The sequence below is a fragment of the Gossypium arboreum genome, chromosome 1, assembly GCF_025698485.1.
Source record: "Gossypium arboreum isolate Shixiya-1 chromosome 1, ASM2569848v2, whole genome shotgun sequence".
In the NCBI taxonomy this organism is placed as follows: Eukaryota; Viridiplantae; Streptophyta; class Magnoliopsida; order Malvales; family Malvaceae; genus Gossypium; species Gossypium arboreum.
In genome coordinates, this window is record NC_069070.1 from 2330093 (window position 1) to 2351743 (window position 21651).

General features: G+C 33.3%; 2 protein-coding genes across 6 annotated transcripts; both read right to left on the bottom strand.

The window, feature by feature from the left end:
- Nucleotides 1-4472: 4472 nt before the first annotated feature.
- LOC108481947 (putative disease resistance protein RGA3) lies at nt 4473-10365 on the bottom strand. 4 transcript variants are annotated; one of them, XM_017785044.2, is made up of 4 exons: nt 10226-10365; nt 5951-10128; nt 5762-5843; nt 4473-4810 (listed from the first exon to the last, which is right to left on the bottom strand). In XM_017785044.2, the coding sequence occupies exons 2-3, from the start codon at nt 10102-10104 to the stop codon at nt 5816-5818; spliced, it is 4182 nt and encodes a 1393-aa protein (XP_017640533.1). In that variant the 5' UTR covers nt 10105-10128; nt 10226-10365; the 3' UTR covers nt 4473-4810; nt 5762-5815. The 4 variants fall into 4 exon arrangements, with proteins under 4 accessions (XP_017640533.1, XP_052882062.1, XP_052882066.1 ...); XM_053026102.1 differs by having other exon boundaries at nt 5951-10119; nt 10201-10342; XM_053026106.1 differs by having other exon boundaries at nt 5951-10119; nt 10226-10292.
- A 1812-nt stretch (nt 10366-12177) lies between these two features.
- Nucleotides 12178-17669, bottom strand: LOC108481785 (putative disease resistance protein RGA1). 2 transcript variants are annotated; one of them, XM_053026110.1, is made up of 4 exons: nt 17386-17669; nt 16965-17282; nt 13167-16864; nt 12178-12588 (listed from the first exon to the last, which is right to left on the bottom strand). In XM_053026110.1, the coding sequence occupies exon 3, from the start codon at nt 16776-16778 to the stop codon at nt 13176-13178; it is 3603 nt and encodes a 1200-aa protein (XP_052882070.1). In that variant the 5' UTR covers nt 16779-16864; nt 16965-17282; nt 17386-17669; the 3' UTR covers nt 12178-12588; nt 13167-13175. The 2 variants fall into 2 exon arrangements, with proteins under 2 accessions (XP_052882070.1, XP_017640356.2); XM_017784867.2 differs by lacking the exons at nt 16965-17282; nt 17386-17669 and having other exon boundaries at nt 13167-16949.
- Nucleotides 17670-21651: the final 3982 nt, after the last annotated feature.

Here is a 21651-nt window from a genome sequence, read left to right on the forward strand (position 1 = left end):
TGTATAAAATATGGCAGTATAATTATTGAGAGAAGAATAAGCCAGTGTTACACGAATTAAAAGGAAAAAAAAATGAAAGAAAATGAAGGAGAAACAAGTTATTTGAAATCCAATTTAAGTAATAAGAATGGTTTACAAATGAAATAGTTAAAGGGACCAGTATATGAGGCGCTCGATTATGCGAGGATCCGAAATGGGAATATCCCCTAGTCCAAAACGCAGCACTACCATGGGCTAAATTGAAAATGCGTGCAAATTAAGGAGCTAATTAAAAAAATGCCCGATTGAACGTGCATGCGAAAGGGGAGGACCTTTGGCACAAATTTCCCTTTTAGAACATAAAGGCGCCGTTTCTTTAATGGTTAAAGCTCTGTATTCCATTCATTTTCCTTCCCCAAAACGCAACATGAGTTGAAATAAATAAAAAAATAAAAGGAGAGACCTTTGCTCTGTTAGGGTTCGTCTATTATGCAGCTATTAAACCACTCTCAGCTTGGTGGCTAGTGATGCGGATGACGATTAACTTTCGCCTGTAGGAGCCTCAACCCCAAAGATCCGGTAACCACTCTTTCTCCTTTTCCCCTTTTTTTTTAAAAAAAAAAAACTTAGATCCTATACTATTCGTAAAAAGAAACGAACTTAAAAGATTTGATTAAAATTTTAACGTCGTTCGACCCTCACCCACATCCAAGCGTTTTTTAGATGTTTGGGTTTTCATCGGTGTCGATTCGGGTTACCCTTATGTGTTCATGCCAAGTTTGCGAACCCCCTCGAGAGAAACTAAAAGAAAACAGATCTGGAAAATCACCTTTTTTTTTGTATTGCTTATATATCTCGCCTAAAATGTGGAGGCGTTCGTATTCTTCGTTTTTTTGTCCGTATTTTTATTCTTTTGGTTGCGTACCCCCTTTTACAATCGAAAATCAAAGGCTTTATAGCCGAATAACTAAAGAAAACAACAGTTTTTGTCCTCTGCTTTTGTATTGGCTTGTTGCTGCTTTCGTTTGTTTTCTTTTGCAGGTATGGGTGCGCACTCAGATGGTTTGGGCGTGGCATGAGGGAGGCTGTACGTTGGCCCTTGGCACGAGGTGTATGGGGTGGTGCTGGCGTGCGCACGGGAGCGTGCGTGGCGTCAGGAGGATACTGGTTGCGGCGCATGGGAAGGAACCCTAGGGTTCTAAAATTTCTGGGCTATTCGGGGTGTTCATATTTGGGCTGTAGGGCTCCTGCTTTTTTGTAATTGGACTAAAGTATTAGTAATGGGGTCATACAACTGGGCTTATGCTATGTAATTGGACTTTAGGTATTTAAGGGACTGATATAATATTTGTTGGGCTTTTAATTTTGGTTGTTTTTTTTTTGGTTTTTATATGGGTCGGGCAAATTTGGCCTACTACACATGCAAAGAAGTGTTTCTAAATAAATTGATGATGATGAAAACTTAGAAAAATATCACAAAATTTTGAATGCAAACAAGTGACTCATACATACCATATTTTAAATCCCTTATCTTAATCAACTTCATATAATAATAATAATAATATTTCATTAAACAAATCAGCCAATCTCAATCTTCCAATTCTTTAATATTATGTAAAGAAGAAAAGTTCAACAAAAGATAAGGAAGAAAACAAATAAATTAAGCAACATGTGAAGTGCAACCCCATTGCCTGGAATCAGCTGTCATAATATAATGTAGATGCCATGGTTTATGCTTTTTCTCGTAGCTCTTACTAGTTCAACACCAATTAGCTTCCACATGTCAACAGAACTCACTTAAAGATTAGATGTTTAATAAAGAACAAAGCAAGGTTTTCCACGTCATTTGATCATATCATCACAAATCCCGGATTCAATGTTAATTTAGCTCTCATTATATTTCTATAATTTTTAAAAATTTATGAGTTGAAGTCGATTTATGTTTCATGTGAATATAATTTAATCAGGGTTAGAGAAATTAAAGATAGGGATAATATAATTTTTAGTATCTTAATTTGGTAATTAGGTTTAATTTAGTATTTGTATTTTTTTTTTGTCTACTTTAGCGCTTAAAGTCGACAATTAAGAATATAAAAGTTTGATGATGTGGTACTTTGAGATTATACCATATTATCACTTGAAAATTAAAAAAAATTATATAAATTTTCACGTAATGTTGTAGTACAATCTAAGAGTGTCACATTCGATGTTTTAATAATTGAATTGGTACTTAAACAAGTTAGACCACCGATTTTTTATTCAACTAGTTCGATTAGTCCGACTATTGGACCAAAAATAATTAAAAATTCATATTTCTTTTTAAAATTAAAGTTGTTCAACTGTCGATTTTGTCCCAATTTTCGATTGTTGTAAATTTCAAGCAATTTCTAAGCCAATTGGTTCAATCATCACTTTGTTTGGACCATTATATAAATCAGTTCTCAGTCTATCCAATCTGGTACTAATCTAGTAACACTGGTCATATTATTAAATTTTGACAGAATTTAGGTTTAGGGACCAAACCGAAATTAGTTGTCAACTTCAAGTACCAAAGTGAACCAGTAAAAAATACAGATATCAAAATAGACTGGGGTAAAAATTAAATTATCCCTTACAGATATTGTAGGGGATGTTTAATTACATTAATTTGTTTGATGTTTAATTACATAGAATAGTTGTAGACAAAGAAGCAACTTTTTAGTTACAATCTATAAATCATAGAATTTAGTTCTAATTAAAAGTTGGCTTAATATACACTTTAGTTCTTGAAGTATATTGTTTTTCTCATTTTGGTCATTTTTTTTGGATTATTTCAGTCCCTAACGTTATCAGACATTCACAATTTAGTCCCTAATGATATCAAACATTTTCTGTCCAATCCTTTAGATGTTAAAAAAAAAAAACTAGCCAACCAATCATATCTTGCCACATGTCATAGCATGACATCACTATGACACCATCATTTGAAGAAAAAACCCTTAAAAATTGTAAAAAGAATATTTAAAATTACAAAAATATTAAAAATTAAAAATATACAAAAAATAAAACATAAAAATAATAAATTTTACTATTTAAAAATATTAGAAATTTTAAACTTTTAAAATTTTATAAATCACATTTACTAAATTTGGAGCATGAGATCATTGTCTCTTGGAATGATATCACTTACGGTAGTTGTTTTATATTTTAATCAATCGAAATTTATATTTGGTAGATTTTTTAGGTGGTAAATATGATAAATTTTTCATATTATTTTAATTAAAGAATCATTTAAATAATAAATATGATTTTTTAAAATTTTCGATTGATGATATCACTCATCATGTGATACATGAAAATATATGACTGAGTAAATATCTTAACCCTTAGTTCTTAATGTCCAAAAGAGTAAACTGGAAACTGTAATAACATTAGGGACTGGAGTGAGTAAAAAAACTTTAAGGATCAAAATAGAAAAGTGATATATTTTAGGGACTAAAATGTGGATTAAGTATTAAAAGTTTGACGATCGTTAACGTAATGTAAAATAACTTGGAAAAAGAGCTTTATAAAATTTAATGTTAAAAACTAAAATAAAAAGAAACATTGCTAAAAGATTTGGTCAGTTACCTCAAATATGTAAAGAAAATTTATGTATTCATGGTTGTACGGAAATATTCTAAATATTGAAGAGAGACAATATAAATGTTTTTTTTAGCATTTTGGAAATATAAATTATATCCATATATATGGTAGTAATATTTTAACTACAAACCGATCTACAAATAAAATGATATATTTGTATCATCATATAATAATTATTTTAAAATATAAATACATGTTTTAATAATCACCGATGTGATCAAATTACGAGTTAGAACAAATTTAAACTATGAACTAATTAATTATATTAACAAAATACGAGTTATAATCACTGCAAGTTTTTACAGCAAAATTTGTGGTTTGATCCATGAAATAAATAATTGATTAAGTGAGCCGAATTTGAGCTAAACTCAATTAGTGGATCCAAATTGCTTGTCCAAATTGCTTGTTTAAAAGCCTTTGAGAAAATATAATAATCAAGTTGAAACTTAAAGTATTAGTATTTGATAAGGTCAAATAAATTAATTACACAAATTATTATGATAATCATCATAATTTACATTATGAATGGAGGTTTAAATGAGCTTGGGACATTTAGACTAATATTCCGAAATCAACTGAATTTAAGCATAAATTATATTAATACCATAACTCATTCCAAATGTTAAAATGCCATTCATGTGAGCACCTCTAATCAGGATCTCGTGAGTTAACTTTTAGTAGCATTTACAAAATTTAAAACTATTTACCATAAAAACTTATACTGCTTTTTTATATCATTTAATAATTATAGCAAACTTAATTGCACAATATATAGCCTATCAACACAAAATAAAACACAATAATCGTAAAGAACCTGTGCTTTTTTACGTGGAAAACCCCTTTAAAACAAAGGGTAAAAACCACGGAACTTGAAAGTCCACTAAAAAACTTCACTATACTCAAAAGGTTTGTTACAACATCACAATACAAAACCACAATAAAAAGCATATAACAACAAAACTATTTGCTGAAAAGTAGAGGATATCACCCAAAAATGACTAACATTGAAAATGAAAAACCTAAAGATACAAAATCCGTATGAAAAATCCAACCTTGCACAATCGAAATAGCCATTGTCCAAAAATCAGCTCAGACAGATATCAGATAAACCCCTGAATTGGTGAACCAAAGCTGTCTTTTATATTATAGCTCTTCAATGTTGAAAAGGAGAATCATTCACTCTGACTCCAGCCCTTTCAGCATCTCCCTTCACATCCAAAGAGAATTCAGAAATTTCATGAGTGGATACTGGATAATTCATGGAACATAAGCAGTACTGGTTTTAACAGAAGGTTAAAACATGAAAATCCGTCCTTAAATTAGAACCAATAGAATAGCAGAAAGAAAGAATAAACGAAGAAATATAAGAGACTTGTAGTTCCAAACTAAATGAATGTTTTATGGAGTTATGTTATTCAATTTAGTTGTTCATTGCAAATGACTATATATAGAAAGAGACTTACCATATTCACTAAATCTTTATCAAATCAACACTTAAAAGCCAGTTTGTAAATTGCAAAGATAATCATAGAATGAAGAGTCATAAACTGCATGAGAAGGAAATCAAAGTCTTGCAAGAAACTTCCTCATTGATCACAACTTAACATCAGTTCTTGAAAGGAGACACAAATGCAATGCAAGACAAGATACAAGCTTCTGATTAGAATCCAAAGAAAGGTGAATTTGTTGTCAATCACAAAAGAACCAATCACAATTGCATTTCAAAGCTGGTCTTTATTGGTTGCATGATCTATGATTCTCAAATACAAAAGAATAAAAATTTGAAAAGAAAAGAAATTTCCTAATAAAGCTAGTCGAAGTTATTCTCAAATGTCATACACCTCTTACCTTAAATATGTCACCAAGGGCGGCTACACATAAAACCCGGATCTGCTCTATGAATTTCATTTCAAATGAATATAGATAACTTACAATACAATATGATTTGAGAAGTTTGTCAGAGAGGGCAGCAATGATATATTTTTGTACGAAAGACAGGAAGAAAAATATGATATCCATGAAACCTTTACCAAAATTTAAGTTAAAAATATGAGATATGAGAAAAGGGACTTCTGATATCCATGGAATTTTTAATCAAGGCAAAATCTAAAGGCATCATATCATAATTTTCATGGAAAGGAAATAGAGCACAACTTACTTTTGTCTTGTGTCCACACATTCAATTCATAATTTGGTTCTCAAACTGATAGTCTCAAAAGTATCTATGCCCAAACTTAATCCTGCAACATTATGCCACAAAAGCTAACAAAAATTTAAAACAAGGCTTTATATGAGACTAAATCAAGTAGCTTAGGATGAGAAGAACTAAGGGTATAACTGAACTTACCTCCGACCCTTAATAGATATATGTGGAATGTGGGAAATCTTGGACCATTCAGGGCCACTCTCCCTCTTACATCTTGTCTTTAATTTAGGACAAAATAGAATGTTAATTCTTTCTAATTTGGTGAGGCTTCGCATAACATCAACAGAAGGCAGGTACATGAGCTTTGGGCAAAATTTGATAGTCAGACGCTTTAGGGAAGAAAGTTTTCCCAACCATTCTGGAAAGGCTTCTATTCCTTGAAACTCTTCTATCCTCAATGCTTCGAGGGCAGTGAAGAACTGAAGTTGGTGAGGAAGACTCTTTAGCTTTTCCCAACCAATCAGTTTTAGATCTAGAAGGAAGGCACTGAGATATTGAATGGAACAGGGCCATGGGAATTCTTGCAGCTCTTCTGAGAAACCACCGATAGCTAAATCTCTCAAGCAGTTAAGCCTACCAAGGCTGGCATCTTGAATCCATGTCCGATCAGGCAAATTTAATATTGTTAGACTGCAAAGGGAAACGTTGGATTGCAACATATTTGGTAGCAGACGACTCCATTCTTCGCCTACTTTCCCAAATTCTAATTCTGTGAGAGAAGAGAGTCCATCTAAACTTGGAATGGGCTTCAAATTAGGGCAATCACGTATCATCAATTTTTTAAGGGATGACAGTGGTGCTTTTAGTGGAAAGCTCTCCAACTTGTCGCAACATTGAACTGACAGATATTGAAGAGAGGAAAATCCTTCCAAATTTGGGATCGAACTTAAATTAGGACAATCTTCTAGCTCTAATTCTTTGAGACAAGTGGAGGTAGATAATCCATCTCCAATCTTGCTTAATTTTTCACAACTGGAAATGCGAAGCCCTTCAAGAGATGAACATCCTCCAGTTATTGGAAGAACTTCCAATTTGTTGCAACTTTCAACAGACAGAAATTGAAGAGAGGAAAATCCTTCCAAATTTGGGATCGAACTTAAATTAGGACAATCTTTTAGATCTAATTCTTTGAGACAAGTGGAGGTAGATAATCCATCTCCAATCTTGCTTAATTTTTTACAACTGGAAATGAGAAGCATTACAAGAGATGAACATCCTCCAGTTATTGTAAGAACTTCCAATTTGTTGCAACGTAGAACTGACAGATCTTGAAGAGAGGAAAATCCTTCCAAATTTGGGATCGAACTTAAATTAGGACAATCGTCTAAATCTAATTCTTTGAGACAAGTGGAGGTAGATAATCCATCTCCAATCTTGCTTAATTTTTTACAACTGGAAATGCGAAGCTTTTCAAGAGATGAACACCCTCCGGTTATAGGAAGAACTTCAAATTTGTAGCACACTCGAACTGACAGATATTGAAGAGAGGAAAGTCCTTCCAAATTTGGGATCGAACTTAAATTAGGACAATCTTCTAGCTCTAATTCTTTGAGACAAGTGGAGGTAGATAATCCATCTCCAATCTTGCTTAATTTTTCACAACGGAAAATGCTAAGCTTTTCAAGAGAATAACATTGTCCCGTTAGTGGAACACTTTTCAACAGGGGACAATCCCAAATCTTCAGCCGCTCCAAGCAAGGAAACATGATCGTCTTTGTTTCCGCCATTGCTGTCCATTCTTCTAGACTTTCCATCCCACTTAAGGTGAATTTTTTCAATGCAGGAAACACCTTGATCACCTTATTCATGCCATCAACACCTTCGTTGCAATAAAATTCATTACCCATGCGTTTCACTTTCTTCAGATTTCTCAACTTAAGATACTGGAGATTGTGCAATTGGCCCAGAGGTGGAAGACTTTCACAGTTGATGCCATTGAAAATGTTCAGCTCCATCAAATTGTTAAGCAAAAACTGATCAGTATTAGAATCAGCAACAGGTCTTAACATCCATGAGGGAAAGCTTTCACCTTCATAATTCCTAACAATTAAGCTTTGCAAATTTGAGTGAGGTTGGAGACCTTCCATCACTTCCTCACTGTTATAACCACCACTCCCACTATGACTCACTTCAAAACCAAATATCAACTTGCACAATTTTCCTTTAAGGCGTAGATTTGCTCCATTAGCCTCTTGTTTGTCTCTAACACCCTCAAGATGGCATATCTTCAGTTCTCCACGCAGTTCGTTTAGGGATCCTAACTCCTTAATCGAACGTCCCCTTTCTGATCCCACAAAAAATAAGGGTAATGTTTGAAGACAAGTTAGGTTTCCAATATTAACTGGCTGAAGTTCTTTTCTGCCAAAATACAAGTGCTTCAAGTTTATCAAAATTTCCAATCCATCCGGAAGTGTGAGTCCCGGTAAACCCAAGAGCCTCAATGTTTGCAGATTGTAAAGTTTGGTTGTGGACTTAGGCAGTGCTTCGATAGAAGTCCATGAGATGTCCAAATACCTCAAGTGCTTTAATTCTCCAAGGGAATCTGGCAACTCACAAATATTAGCAGCACCAACAAACTTTAGGACTCTTAATCTTGTGAAGCTTTTTGGTAGTTTCTTGAACACATCAATCTCTGAAAACAACGAGTATAATTTTGGAGCAACCACCGTTAAAATTTCTGGTAATGATTCCCCATTACACCCAACATTGAGATGACGAATATGAGAACACTCATTCGAGGCGAGAGTGGAATTCTCTTGAAAAATCAAAGTATCAAACTTTGACACAGACAAAGATAAATCATGCACCGAGTCGTGCATCTTGAATGTGAGAATATTCCCAAATTTGTCCTTCTCGACATCTTGAAATAAGGAATTTGATAACAACTCATTCAAGTATTTGTCACCAATATCCACCATTGCCATAGAGCTGCCAAGAAATCCTTCAGCCATCCACAGTTGGATCAATTCCTCTTTTTCAAAGAAATAATCTTTAGGAAACATGGCAGAGTATGCAAAACACTTCTTCAAAGGTGGAGAAGACAGGTGATCGAAACTTAACTTTAACACCCTTTCCATTGAACCCCATGCATCACTTCTTTGAATTTTCGACCATGCGCAAAGACTCCTTTCGATTTTGCGCATTATCCCTCCCATAAGTTTAGCTACCAATGGCACACCTCGACATTGCTTAGCAATTTCATTTCCAATTAACTCTAATTCGTGAGACATTGGAGAGGCCCTTAATGCTTGTCGTTTTATTAGGGACCAGCATTCTTCGTCTCCTAATCTTCCTGGTTGATGCCTTTGATTTGGAAGTGCTTGCACTTTTGACGCTACATCTTGAATGCGTGTTGTCACAATAACTCCATTCCCACCATTTTTACTGATTTCCATCAGATGAACCTTCAGTGCGTCCCATTTTTCAAAACTCCACACATCATCAAGTACAAGAAGATACTTGATCTGATCCTTTTCTCGTTTGGCCCGTTCAATCTTCTCCTTGAGTTTCTTAACCATTGCATTCATATTTTGAGGAATTGAGATCTGATCATCAGTAAAATGCTCTAACATCTCTTTTAAAATCCTCTTGACTTCAAAATGATCAGAAACACACACCCAGAATTTGACATCGAAATGTGTTGCTACATTCGAATCATTGTACACCAGCTTTGCTAAAGTAGTTTTGCCAAGACCTGCCATGCCTACTATTGGCACAACAGAAACAATCTGTTCATCTTTGGGATTGACTAACAGGTCAACTACTTTTGAGACATCATTTTTCCTTCCAATAATGTTTAAGCCCGTGAGGACGGAGCTCGTCTCCTCCTCTCGTCGTCCATACTCAGGGTCTGGATCGGTAGCTCTCTTTTGGAGACCAAAATCAGCGGCCAATTTGTTAAGGTCATCCAGTGTTTTAAGGATGTCCTTAATTTTATTAGCCATGTTGATACGAAATACAAAGGGATTGGAGGGAGAACAAAAGTCCCGTACCTTCCTCCTAATTTGGTTCCGAATCTCCACTTTCCTTCGGAGAATTTCATAAGCAAACTCATCAAGGACATCATCGGCCTCATAAGCAACATCTTTGAGCCTCTGCAACCAAACCTTCACTGCTTCGTCCTTTGTTTGCCTTTCCTCTGCATCTTGAAAGAAAGCTTTGATCATTTGTAGTGAGTCACCCAGTCTTTTCAGCTCCTTCTTGAAACCCAATGCAAGGCCGATTCGTTCAGCGGTAATAGAAATCAGTTTAGACACCACTCCTTCTAGGACAGCACCCAAAAGAGCTTCTGCCATCTTTGCTTCTGCAATCTGAAAGGTCTGAAATGTAAGGAAATATTTTTTCTTTAAAAATCCCACTAGAAATAAAGAGGAAAAGAAGAAATTCGTAACTCGGAAAATTAAAGCAACAGGATACTGAGTCCAGGAAATGAAATAAAGCTGAAGATGAACTGATTCAACAAAAGTGAACTGTATTGTGTTTTGTGTATTAAATATTTGACTTTGTTTTGGGTTTTTTTTTTTTGATTTTTTTTTGGATTATTTAGAATTATAATTTTATACAATTTTTTATTTGTATATGATTAATATTTTAATAATTTAATTATTAAAATTATTAAATATTTATATTTATTATGTATACTAGTTTTATAATTAATTTAATATTTTATAATATCAATCTAAAATATTATCCATATTAATATATATTTAATTATTTAAAAATAATTAAAACTTTTAATTTAGGCTAAAATGTGGTCTAGTAGAACAGTCTTATTTCCTTTTCTTTTTCTTTTTTTTTTTTTCAAAACAGCAAAGCATTTTAAGAGTCATGACTAATGATTACAGCTGTCATCCACCCGAGCCGGTTTGATTTGGATAAAAAGTTTGAATTCACTTTGTCTTATCCTGACCAATTAAATGATTTTTAAATTTAATTATAAAATGCAAAAATATATAGTTTTATTGGGTGGGCTGTGTTTGAAATTGGGCTTGATTTTAAAATTTTTTTCAATCCGATCCATACACTTATTAAAAAAAATAAAGACTAGGTGGCAAAGAAGAAGAACAACGGGTGTAAAGAGAGAGCTAGGTGTGAAGTATATTAGTGGTTATTATATTTTTGTTATTAAATAAAGTATGAATTAAATATTAATGTATAAAATTACATATTAAGATTATGTTCATTTAAATTACTTTATAAATAATTTTTTGACATCTTATTTTTAGAAAAGAAAGTCATCTATTTTAAAAATATTATTATGTTAATTTGGAACATAAAAATTATAAGATTTACTTTTAAATCTATTTTTTATTTTTATGATTTGATGTGATAGTTTCTAGTCAAATTAATAATAAAATAATGGTTTAATTCAACTAATGAAAAATAGTCAAAATTGTTTGTAAGCATACGAAAACTGAAAACCTGAAAAATTGGTAAAAAATTGAAACAAAAATATATTATTTTAATATCGTATAATAATTCAGCTCGAATTTATAAACACTTCTAAATTATTTTTGAGAGATTTTAATGGGTAGATAGCATGTATATGGCCATCTTCAAATATAAAACTAGTTTGGCATAAAAACTAGCAAATGTGATGAGCTTAAACTATTGATTCAGCTGCTTTTTAAGATCATGATTGGCCATTCGTGTTAATGAGCTTGAACTGTGGATTCAGCTGGCCATAAACCTCCATGGAAGCAAAGGTGATGAACTGAACTGCAGTTAAAACTAGCAAATTAATAACACAATGGGATCTCTTTTCTTTTCATTGCTTTGAATGATTTTTTTGTAATTATGGGGTCCGAAATGGCCCCTCACAATATGCCTTCATAATCTTCAAAGCTTAATTTATTGAAGGTTCCCAGATATCTGAAATAATCTAAAATCCCTTTTCATTGCTTAATCATTTTTTCCGACCTCTGTAAGGCACTTTTGCTGCTAAGTTCAGTGGGTGCTGCACAGTAATAGTATTAAGAACTTTTGAGAGGCCATTGGATTTTTCCAACAATACTACTATACATGCTTTATATTTCCCTTGTTGTCTGTATTGAAATTAGATAATTTAACAACATTCCTACTTCATATAACTAACAAAAAAATGCAGCCAATGGAATATGGATATCTTGAATGCGGGGGCAATCTTTGATTATTGATGGGATGAAACCCAATGCATTGAACATTGTATATAGAAGTATAGTCGGTGTTCTTTCACTCTTAATAAATATAAATTAATAATTTTACCAAACTTAACAGTTCAATATATCACTAATCAACACAAAATAAAACAAAATAATCATTAAGGAATCAATTAACAAAACACATGATATTTCATGTGAAACACCCCCAACCCCTTTTAAAACAAAAGGTAAAAACAAGGAGACTTGAAAGTCCACCAAAAAGCTTCACTATACTAAGTGGTTTGTTACAAGATCATAATACAAAGCCACAATAAAAACTTCAACAAGACTATCAACAAATAATCTCAAGCAAACTAAAAAAAAAAAAAAAAAAAAGTTGAGAATATCACCCAAATATAACTAACATTGAAAATGAAAAACTTGAAGCTACGAAATACGTATGAAAAATCCAACCTTACATAATCGAAATCCTCAGGCCTACTAGCCATTGTCCAAAACTCAGCTCAGACAGACATCAGATAAACCGCCAATCGAAGAGTTGATAACACTGCATTGGTGAACCGAAGCTGTCTTTTATATTATAGCTCTTCAATGTTGAGGAGGACAATTCACTCTGACTCAAGCCCTATCAGCATCTCCCTTCACATCCAAAGAGAATTCAGAAATTTCATGAGTGGATACTGGATAATTCATGGAACATAAGCAGTACTGGTTTTAACAAAAAGGTTAAAACATGAAAAAGCAATAAACTAGCAGACAAAAAGGATGAACAAAGCAATATATGAGACTTGTAGTTCCAAAATAAATGAATGTTTTATGGAGTTATGGTGCCAATTCCCTGCTTATTAATATCAGACATGCAGAGCATTTTCATATTCTGAATTTTCAGAATTAAATGAGACCCATTTGCAATGTGATTCAATTTATAGTTGTACATTGCAAATTACTATATATAGAAAGAGACTTACCATATCCACAAAATCTTTATCAAATAAAAACATAAAAGTCAGTTTGTAAATTGCAAAGATAATCATATCATAGAATGAAGTGTCATAAATTGCATGAGAAGGAAATCGAAGTCTTGCAAGAAACTTCCTCATTGATTACAACTTAACATCAGTTCTTGCAAGGAGACACAAATGCAATGCAAAACAAGATCCAAGCTTCTGATTAGAAGCCAAAATATGCAGAGTTGTGGTTTAAGAAATTGAACTTACATCCGAAAATTAATAGATATATGTAATGTGGGAAATCTTGGACCATTCAGGACCACTCTCCCTCTCACATCTCGTCTCTAATAGAGGACACTTACAAATGTCCATTGTTTTTAAATTGGAGAGGCTTTGCATAACATCTACAGAAGGCAGGTACATGAGCTTATTGCATGAATGGAGACGCAGACACCTTAGGGAAGAGAGATTTTTGAACGAGTCTGGCAAGGCTTCTATTTCATGAAACCCGCACATTGTCAACTCTTCAAGGGCAGTGGGGAGTTGAAGTTGGTGAGGAAGACTCTTTAGCTTTCCAAAACCACTCAAACTTAGACGCTTTAGAGAAGAAAGTTTTCCCAACCACTCTGGAAAGGCTTCTATTCCTTGAAACCCTTCCATCGTCAATTCTTCGAGAGCAGTGAAGAACTGAAGTTGGTGAGGAAGACTCTTTAGCTTTTCCCAACCAATCAGTTTTAGAACTAGAAGGGAGGCACTGAGATATTGAATGGAACTGGGCCACGGGAATTCTTGTAGCTCTTCTGAGAAACCACCTATAGCTAATTCTCTCAAGCAGTTAAGCCTACCAAGGCTGTCATCTTGAATCCATATCGGATCAGGCAAATTTAATATTGTTAAACTGCAAAGGGAAACGTTGGATTGCAACATATTTGGTAGCAGATGACTCCATTCTTCGCCTACTTTCTCAAATTCTAAATCTGTGAGCGAAGAGAGTCCATCTAAACTTGGAATAGGCTTCAAATTAGGGCAATCGCTTATCATCAATTTTTTAAGGGATAACAGTGGTGCTTTTAGTGGAAAGCTCTCCAATTTGTCACAGCCATCAACTGATAGATTTTGAAGAGATGAAAATCCTTCCAAATTTGGGATCGAACTTAAATTAGGACAATTCTTTAGACACAATTCTTTGAGACAAGTGGAGGTAGATAATCCGTCTCCGATCTTGCTTAACTTTTCACATGATGAAATGCTAAGATTTTCAAGAAAAGAACATCCTCCGGTTATTGGAAGTACTTCCAATTCGTTGCACCATTTAATTGACAGATTTTGAAGAGAGGAAAATCCTTCCAAATTAGGAATCGAACTTAAATAAGGACAATCTTCAAGATCTAATTCTTTGAGACAAGTGGAGGTTGATAATCCATCTCCAATCTTGCTTAATTTTTCGCAACCGGAAATGCTAAGCTTTTCAAGAGATGAACATCGTCCGGTTATTGGAAGTACTTCCAATTCGTAGCAACTTAGAATTGACAGATATTGAAGAGAGGAAAATCCTTCCAAATTTGGGATCGAACTTAAATTAAAACACTCATATAGATATAATTCTTTGAGACAAGTGGAGGTAGATAGTCCGTCTCCGATCTTGCTTAAACTTTCACATGATGAAATGCGAAGCTTTTCAAGAGAATAACATTGTCCCGTTAGTGGAACATTTTTCAACAGGGGACAACTCCAAATATCCAGCTCCTCCAAGCAAGGAAACATGATTGTCTTTGTGGCCGCCATTGCTGTCCATTCTTCTAGACTTTCCATCGTCCATAAGGTGAATTTTTTCAATGCAGGAAACACCTTGATCACCTTATTCATACCATCAATACCTTCGTTGCAATAAAATTCATTACCCATGCGTTTCACTTTCTTCAGATTACTAAACACAAGAAACTGGAGATTGTGCAATTGGCCCAGAGGTGGAAGACTTTCACAGTTGATGCAATGGAAAAACTTCAGCTCCACCAAATTGTGAAGTAAAAACAAATCAGTAATAGAATCACCAACAGGTCTTAACATCCACGAGGGAAAGCTTTCACCTCCGTAATGCCAAACAATTAAGCTTTGCAAATTTGAGTGGGGTTGGAGACATTCCATCACTTCCTCACTGTTATAACCACCACTCCAACTATGACTCACTTCAAATTCAAATATCAACTTGCATAATTTTTTTTTTAGGTGTAGATTTGCTCCATTAGCCTCTTGTTTGTCTCTCCCAAGATGGTCTATCGTCAATTTTCCACGCAATTCGTTTAGGGATCCTAACTCCTTAATCGAACGTCCCCTTTCTGAACCCACAAAAAATATGGGTAATGTTTGAAGACAAGTTAGGTTTCCAATATTAACTGGCTGATGTTCTTTTTTATCAAAATACAAGTGATTCAAGCTTGTCAAATTTTCCAATCCGTCTGGAAGGGTGAATCTCGGTAAACCCAAGAGCCTTAATGTTTGGAGATGGTAAAGTTCGGTTGCGGACTTCGGCAGTGCTTTGATAGAAGTCCTGGAGACATCCAAATACCTCAAGTGCTTCAATTCTCCAAGGGAATCTGGCAACTCACAAATATTAGTCGCACCAACAAACTTTAGGACTCTTAATCTTGTGAACCTTTTTGATAGTTTCTTGAACACATAAATCTCTGAAAACAGTGAGTATAATTTCGGAGCAACCGCCGTTAAAATTTCTGGTAATGATTCCCCATCACACCCAACATTGAGATGACGAATATGAGAACACTCATTTGAGGTGAGAGTGGAATTCTCTTGAAAAAACAAAGTATCAAACTTTGACACAGACAAAGATAAATCATGCACCGAGTCGTGCATCTTGAATGTGAGAATATTCCCGAATTTGTCCTTCTTGACATCTTGAAATAAGGAATTTGATAACAACTCATTCAAGTATTTGTCACCAATATTCACCGTTGCCATAGAGCTGCCAAGAAATCCTTCAGCCATCCACAGTTGGATCAATTCCTCTTTTACAAAGCAATAATCTTTAGGAAACATGGCACAGTACGCAAAACACTTCTTCAAAGATGGAGAAGACAAGCGGTCAAAACTTAATTTTAACACACTTTCCACTTTTAACACACTGTCCGGTGAACCCCATACTCCACTTTTTTGAATTCCCAACCATGTGCGGTGACTCCTTTCTTTGCTCATTGTCCCTCCAATAACTTTAGCTAACAATGGCAGACCTCGACACTGCTTAGCAATCTCCTTTCCAATAGCCTCTAAATCGTGAGACATTGGAGAGGGTGTCAACGCTAGTTGTTTAATTATGGACCAGCATTCTTCATCTTCTAGTCTTCCTGGTTGATGCCTTTGATCCGAAAGTGCTTGCACTGTTGATGCTACATCTTCTTTGCGTGTTGTCACAATAACTCCATTCCCGCCATTTGTACTGATTCCTTTCAGACAAAGCTTTAGATCCTCCCATTTCTTAACATCCCACACATCATCAAGTACAAGAAGATACTTGATCTGATCTTTTTCTCCTTTGGCCTGTTCAATCTTCTCCTTGAGCTTCATAATCATTGCATCCATATTTTCTGGCATTGAGGTATGTCTATCACCAGTAAGCCGTTCAAACATCGCTCCTAAAATCTTTTTGACATCAAAATGATCAGAAACACAGACCCAGGATTTGACATCAAAATGCCTTTTCACACGCAGATCATCATACACCAGCTTTGCCAATGCAGTTTTGCCAAGACCTGCCATACCTACTATAGGTACAACAGAAACAACCTGCTCATCTTTGGGATTGACTAACAGGTCAACCACCTTTGAGACATCATTTTCCCTTCCAACAATGGTCGAGTCATCCATGACAGACAACGTCTCCACATTTGATCTTCCAGGTACAGGAGACACATGTTCTGTAGCTCTCTGCTGAAGACCAAATGAACTGGCGTCTTTGTTAAGTCCATCCAGTTTTTCAAGGATGTCCTTAATTTTATTAGCCATCTTGAGACGAAATAAAATGGAATTATTAGAAGAAAGGAAGTCGAGTACCTTCCTTCGGATTTGGTTCCGAATCTTCAGTTTCCTTCGGAGAATTTCATAGTCAAACTCATCAAGGACATCAGCTGCCTGATCAGCAACATCTTTGAGCCTCTGCAACCAAAGCTTCACTGCGTCCTTCTTTGTTTGCACTTCCTCTGCATCTTGCAAGAAAGCTTTCATCATTTCTAGTGAGTCACCCAGTCTTTTCAGCTCCTTCTTGAAATTCCATATACGGCTGATTTGGTTAGTGGCAATTGAATTCGCTTTAGACACCGCTTCTTCCAAAATAGCACCCAAAAGAACTTCTGCCATCTTTGCTTCTGCAATCTGAAAGGATTGAAATGTTAAGAAATAACTTGAAAAAAATATCATTGAAAATAAAGAAGAAAAGAAGAGATCTCCAACCCAGAAAATTAAAGCAACAACATACCGAGTCCAGGAAACAAAATGGAGAGAAGAAATGAAAGATGAATTGCTTCAGTAAAATTGAATTGAAGTGAGTTTTGTGTGAAATCTCATTGATTCTTTATTTATTTTTACAAATACATGAATATTATATATATTTTTATATACATTCATGTATTAAAGAATTATTAAAATTTTACTTTTATCATATCTCACTGGCGGTGTTGTCATATAATTGCTGCTTTAAAGCTTTTGTGTTCAAGTGGCAGGCAAGTGGTAGGTAAAATGTCTGGTCTTAGAACACTACTCCTCCTCTTTTGTTATCATACTACAATGTCTTTTAAATGTCATCACTATACCTCTTGATTGATCACGTCATCTGTTCAAAGTTTCTCTAACATTTATTTCGCTTATAAAATTAAATTTATAATTGTAAATAATAATATTATAATATAATATTAAAAAATATTAAAACTATTAAATTTTAATAAATATTAAATTAAAAATAATATAAATATATTTTAAATTATTTAAAAATAAAATAGACGAGCTTAAAATAGATTTGAGTTATCAATTTATAAATATGAGTAAACTTGAACAAAATTTTAGGCTCATATTTTTTAGTCGGATTACGTTTGAGTAAGTATAAAGCGTGCTAATAACATGCCTAAGTTCGACCCATGTCATTCCTATTATACATGTGCTTTGTGAGAGACGGATTTATGTCGATCCCAGCTTTCAATTGAATAACATTCTCTGCTATCCTCGTTCCACAAATAAATTACATCGAGTGTGAGCTTGAGTAACATGGACCAAATAATAGAAAATAAAATTATTTACTTACTTCCAATTGAAAAGTTAGTTCTCTCTATAAAAATCAGTATAGATCGAAATTTTCTGAAAATAAAATTTATTCTAAGTAAATAAATTTCATATACTTTCTAGCAAAATAATGATAACTAAATAATTAATGAAGTGTGTTTTTAAGTCAACCGATGCTCTCTATTTACGGGAGATGTACAAGAATATTGGTTGAACAAGCCATTAATAAATAATGTTATTTAAATAAAAATATGCTCTGACTCTAATCAGAGCGAGTAGGCGCGACACACCCTTGTTAATATTATCAGGGTTGTAGTCCCTTCTGTTCACACAAGGGTTAAGATATGTCTATTCTGTATTGGGTCTAACTATATGTGTTAATTTAACATTTGGCCCAACATTTTATAATTTAGTCCAATCTAATAATTATTTTTTATTTTCTAAAATAAATATTAATTAATTAATTAAATTAGTTTCTAAACTCAATTACTACTACTAAAATCATAAAAACTTTATTGTAATAGAATCAATAAGGAAATATATTTGATTCAACAAATCCATAATGACTAATTAATTTAAGGGTAAATTACACCAACAGTCACTCAACTTTGATGTAACTGGCAAAACAATCACCCTGGTTTCAATTCAGTCACTCAACTTTCGAAAAATAACAAATCGGTCACTACTGTTACAGAGTAACAGAAAGCTGAGGTGGCCAATTAACTTGTCATGTTGGCATCCCACGTGGAAACGACAACATCTACAACATTCTTCATTAACTTGCAGTAGAAGAAGAAAAAGAATAAAGAAAAATAAAGAAAAAAATTCCCCACTTAGGTCACCTTTGATTCATCAACGACAGCCTTTACAATATCCCCAATCTCTTACCTTGCAAGAATCAGACCCTCTCCTTCTCTCCTACCATCCTTTTCCCTCTGTTAATCATTTCGTGTTTCTAGATCACTAAAAAAAGCAAACAACAAGATAGCCATTTTTAAGGGAAGATTTGAAATATGAAATCGAAAATCAACAAAGCAATCTTACACGATATTGTGCGTGGACAGAAGGCTAATAGAAATCTTCTTCAACCATAAACCTTGGATCCTCTCGAGTAGAGTACTCTCAACCTCTATTTATGAGTTTATGAATGGCCTTCAAGCCTAAGCAATGATGGCTCTGGGGTTCTTGGTCAATGATGTCATTCACTTCTCACCTTCCAATTTCTACTGTAAAAAGGAGGTTGTCAAAGGTAATTTTTTGGGGGGTTTCGAGAGCGCCTTTCCCTATATTCGGTTGTATGTCGAAGGGATGAAATGTTGAGGGAGGTTGAAATTTATCTACAACAGCAGCAACTAAGGAAAGAAGAATAATACTATGGGAAAAAAAACCTAACCCAGTTTAATGGCGGTGCAAGTGGTGTTTGTAGAGTCAGTTGCATTAGGACCGTTGGAGATTTTGAGATGGATTTTATAGTCTTTCTTCTTCTTCTTCTTCTTCTTGAACCCACCGTGGACATATCCAACGTGGATAGTTAACTGGCCACGTCAGCTGTCTTGTTAGGTTTGTAACAGAAAATGTTAGTGGGTGATTGATTTGTCACTTTCCGAAACGTTAGTGATCGATTTGTCATTTTTCAAAAATTGAGCGACTGTTGGTGTAATTTATATTAATTTAATTTCATTTTCAAGCTTCAATTATAATTAAATAATAATCCGAAAAACCTGAAATTAATTTTCAAGTCATTTTCTATACTTAGCAAAAAAAACATGTTCATTGTAAATGCGATTCATTTCTCTTACTTCATCATTTCTATTCATTTGGTTTTAAGTGCAATTTATTTATCGTTTCAACAAGCTAGAAGAAAGACCAATTAGACATATACAATGAGGACTAAAATAATTTATAATTAAGTTTTAGCTTTCCACCTATTAATTATAAAATTATTTAGTCACGAATCCAATCCAGTAAAGTATTGTGATTAAGCTCTCACTTATTACATATCGTCACGGAAGCTACTTAATTAGTACTCGTTTAATGATCTTGTCAAAAGTATTTTACTCTCATAAGATAAAATTATTAATTAATTAATTAATTAGGTTTTTACATTTTCATTGTATAAAATTAGCGTATGTAATTATTAATTAATTTAAAAATTAATTAAAGATTTAAAATAAATTAATTTAAAATTACAAAAGCTTCACTTTCATTAATTATCTAATAATATTTATGGAAATTATATTTTAATACTTATTAAAAGTTGAATTAATTTTCCATAAATAATATATCTTATATTTTTCAATTACCAAAAATAAATTTCTTGGAAATATGGAAAATATACTTTTAATTTTTTAACTAAAAATGTGATTTCAATTACCAAGAATTTATTCATGTAATTGTATAGTTAAGACCCAAATTTTACATGCAAACCTTTAATTAAGAGGATAAAAAGCCATGAGCAAAGAATGCTACGACTACATCTTATTGTCTCTTAATTGGCCCATCAAAACAGTGATACAATGACACCTTTACATAGGTTAAGATTAGATGTTTAATTATATTAAAATATTCTTAAAGTAATCAAAGCTGGGAGATGAAATCCTACTAGTAGTCTAAAACGTGACTACTTACTTAAGGAATACGTTGTGTTGTCATGACATCCCATGCTTCCTTATCCTGATGTTACGCGTGTATCGAGTGAGGAAATTCCAACAACAACTATAACATCTTATAGCTCAGACTCGACAATCGGGTTGGGCAAGAGGTGTTATATTTTTAACCTTTTGGAAATATAAATTATGACCCCTAAAAGATATAGTAGTAATATTTTAACTATAAACCAACATACAAAGAAAATGATATATTTAATAATATATATGTGGATAATGTAAGATCATAGAATAATTATTTTAAAGTTTACAAGGAAAATATAATTGAAGAATAAATATAAATATATGTCCTAATAATCACTTGGTGTGTATTATAGCACAAATAGATTAAGAATTGAAATAAAAAAATTAAATTATTATACAAATCTAGATGATAAACTAACATAATTGAAACTTTAAAATCCACATATTTTAATTATGTGTGGTGAGTTTCAAACTTGAATTAATCATTTATGCTTAAAGTTAAATTATCAATTTAAGTATTTTTTTTGTGGTTTTCAAATTTTGAATGTGCAAATTTTTGGAGCAAAATTCGTGACCTGACCCGTGAAATAAATAATTGATTAAGTGAGCCAAACTTAAGCTAAACTCGATTAGTCTATCCAAATTTTCATAGCAAGTGCTTGAAGTATTACTATTGAAATGAATTAATTAGACATAAATCATTACGATAATCATTATCATTTACATTGTGAATGGAGGTTTAAATATAAGGGTGAGCTTAAAACGAATGGCAGAAATATGAGAAAAAAAAATTTAAAATCATATTTTGGATTAAATTCACCCTAACAAATATAAATTAT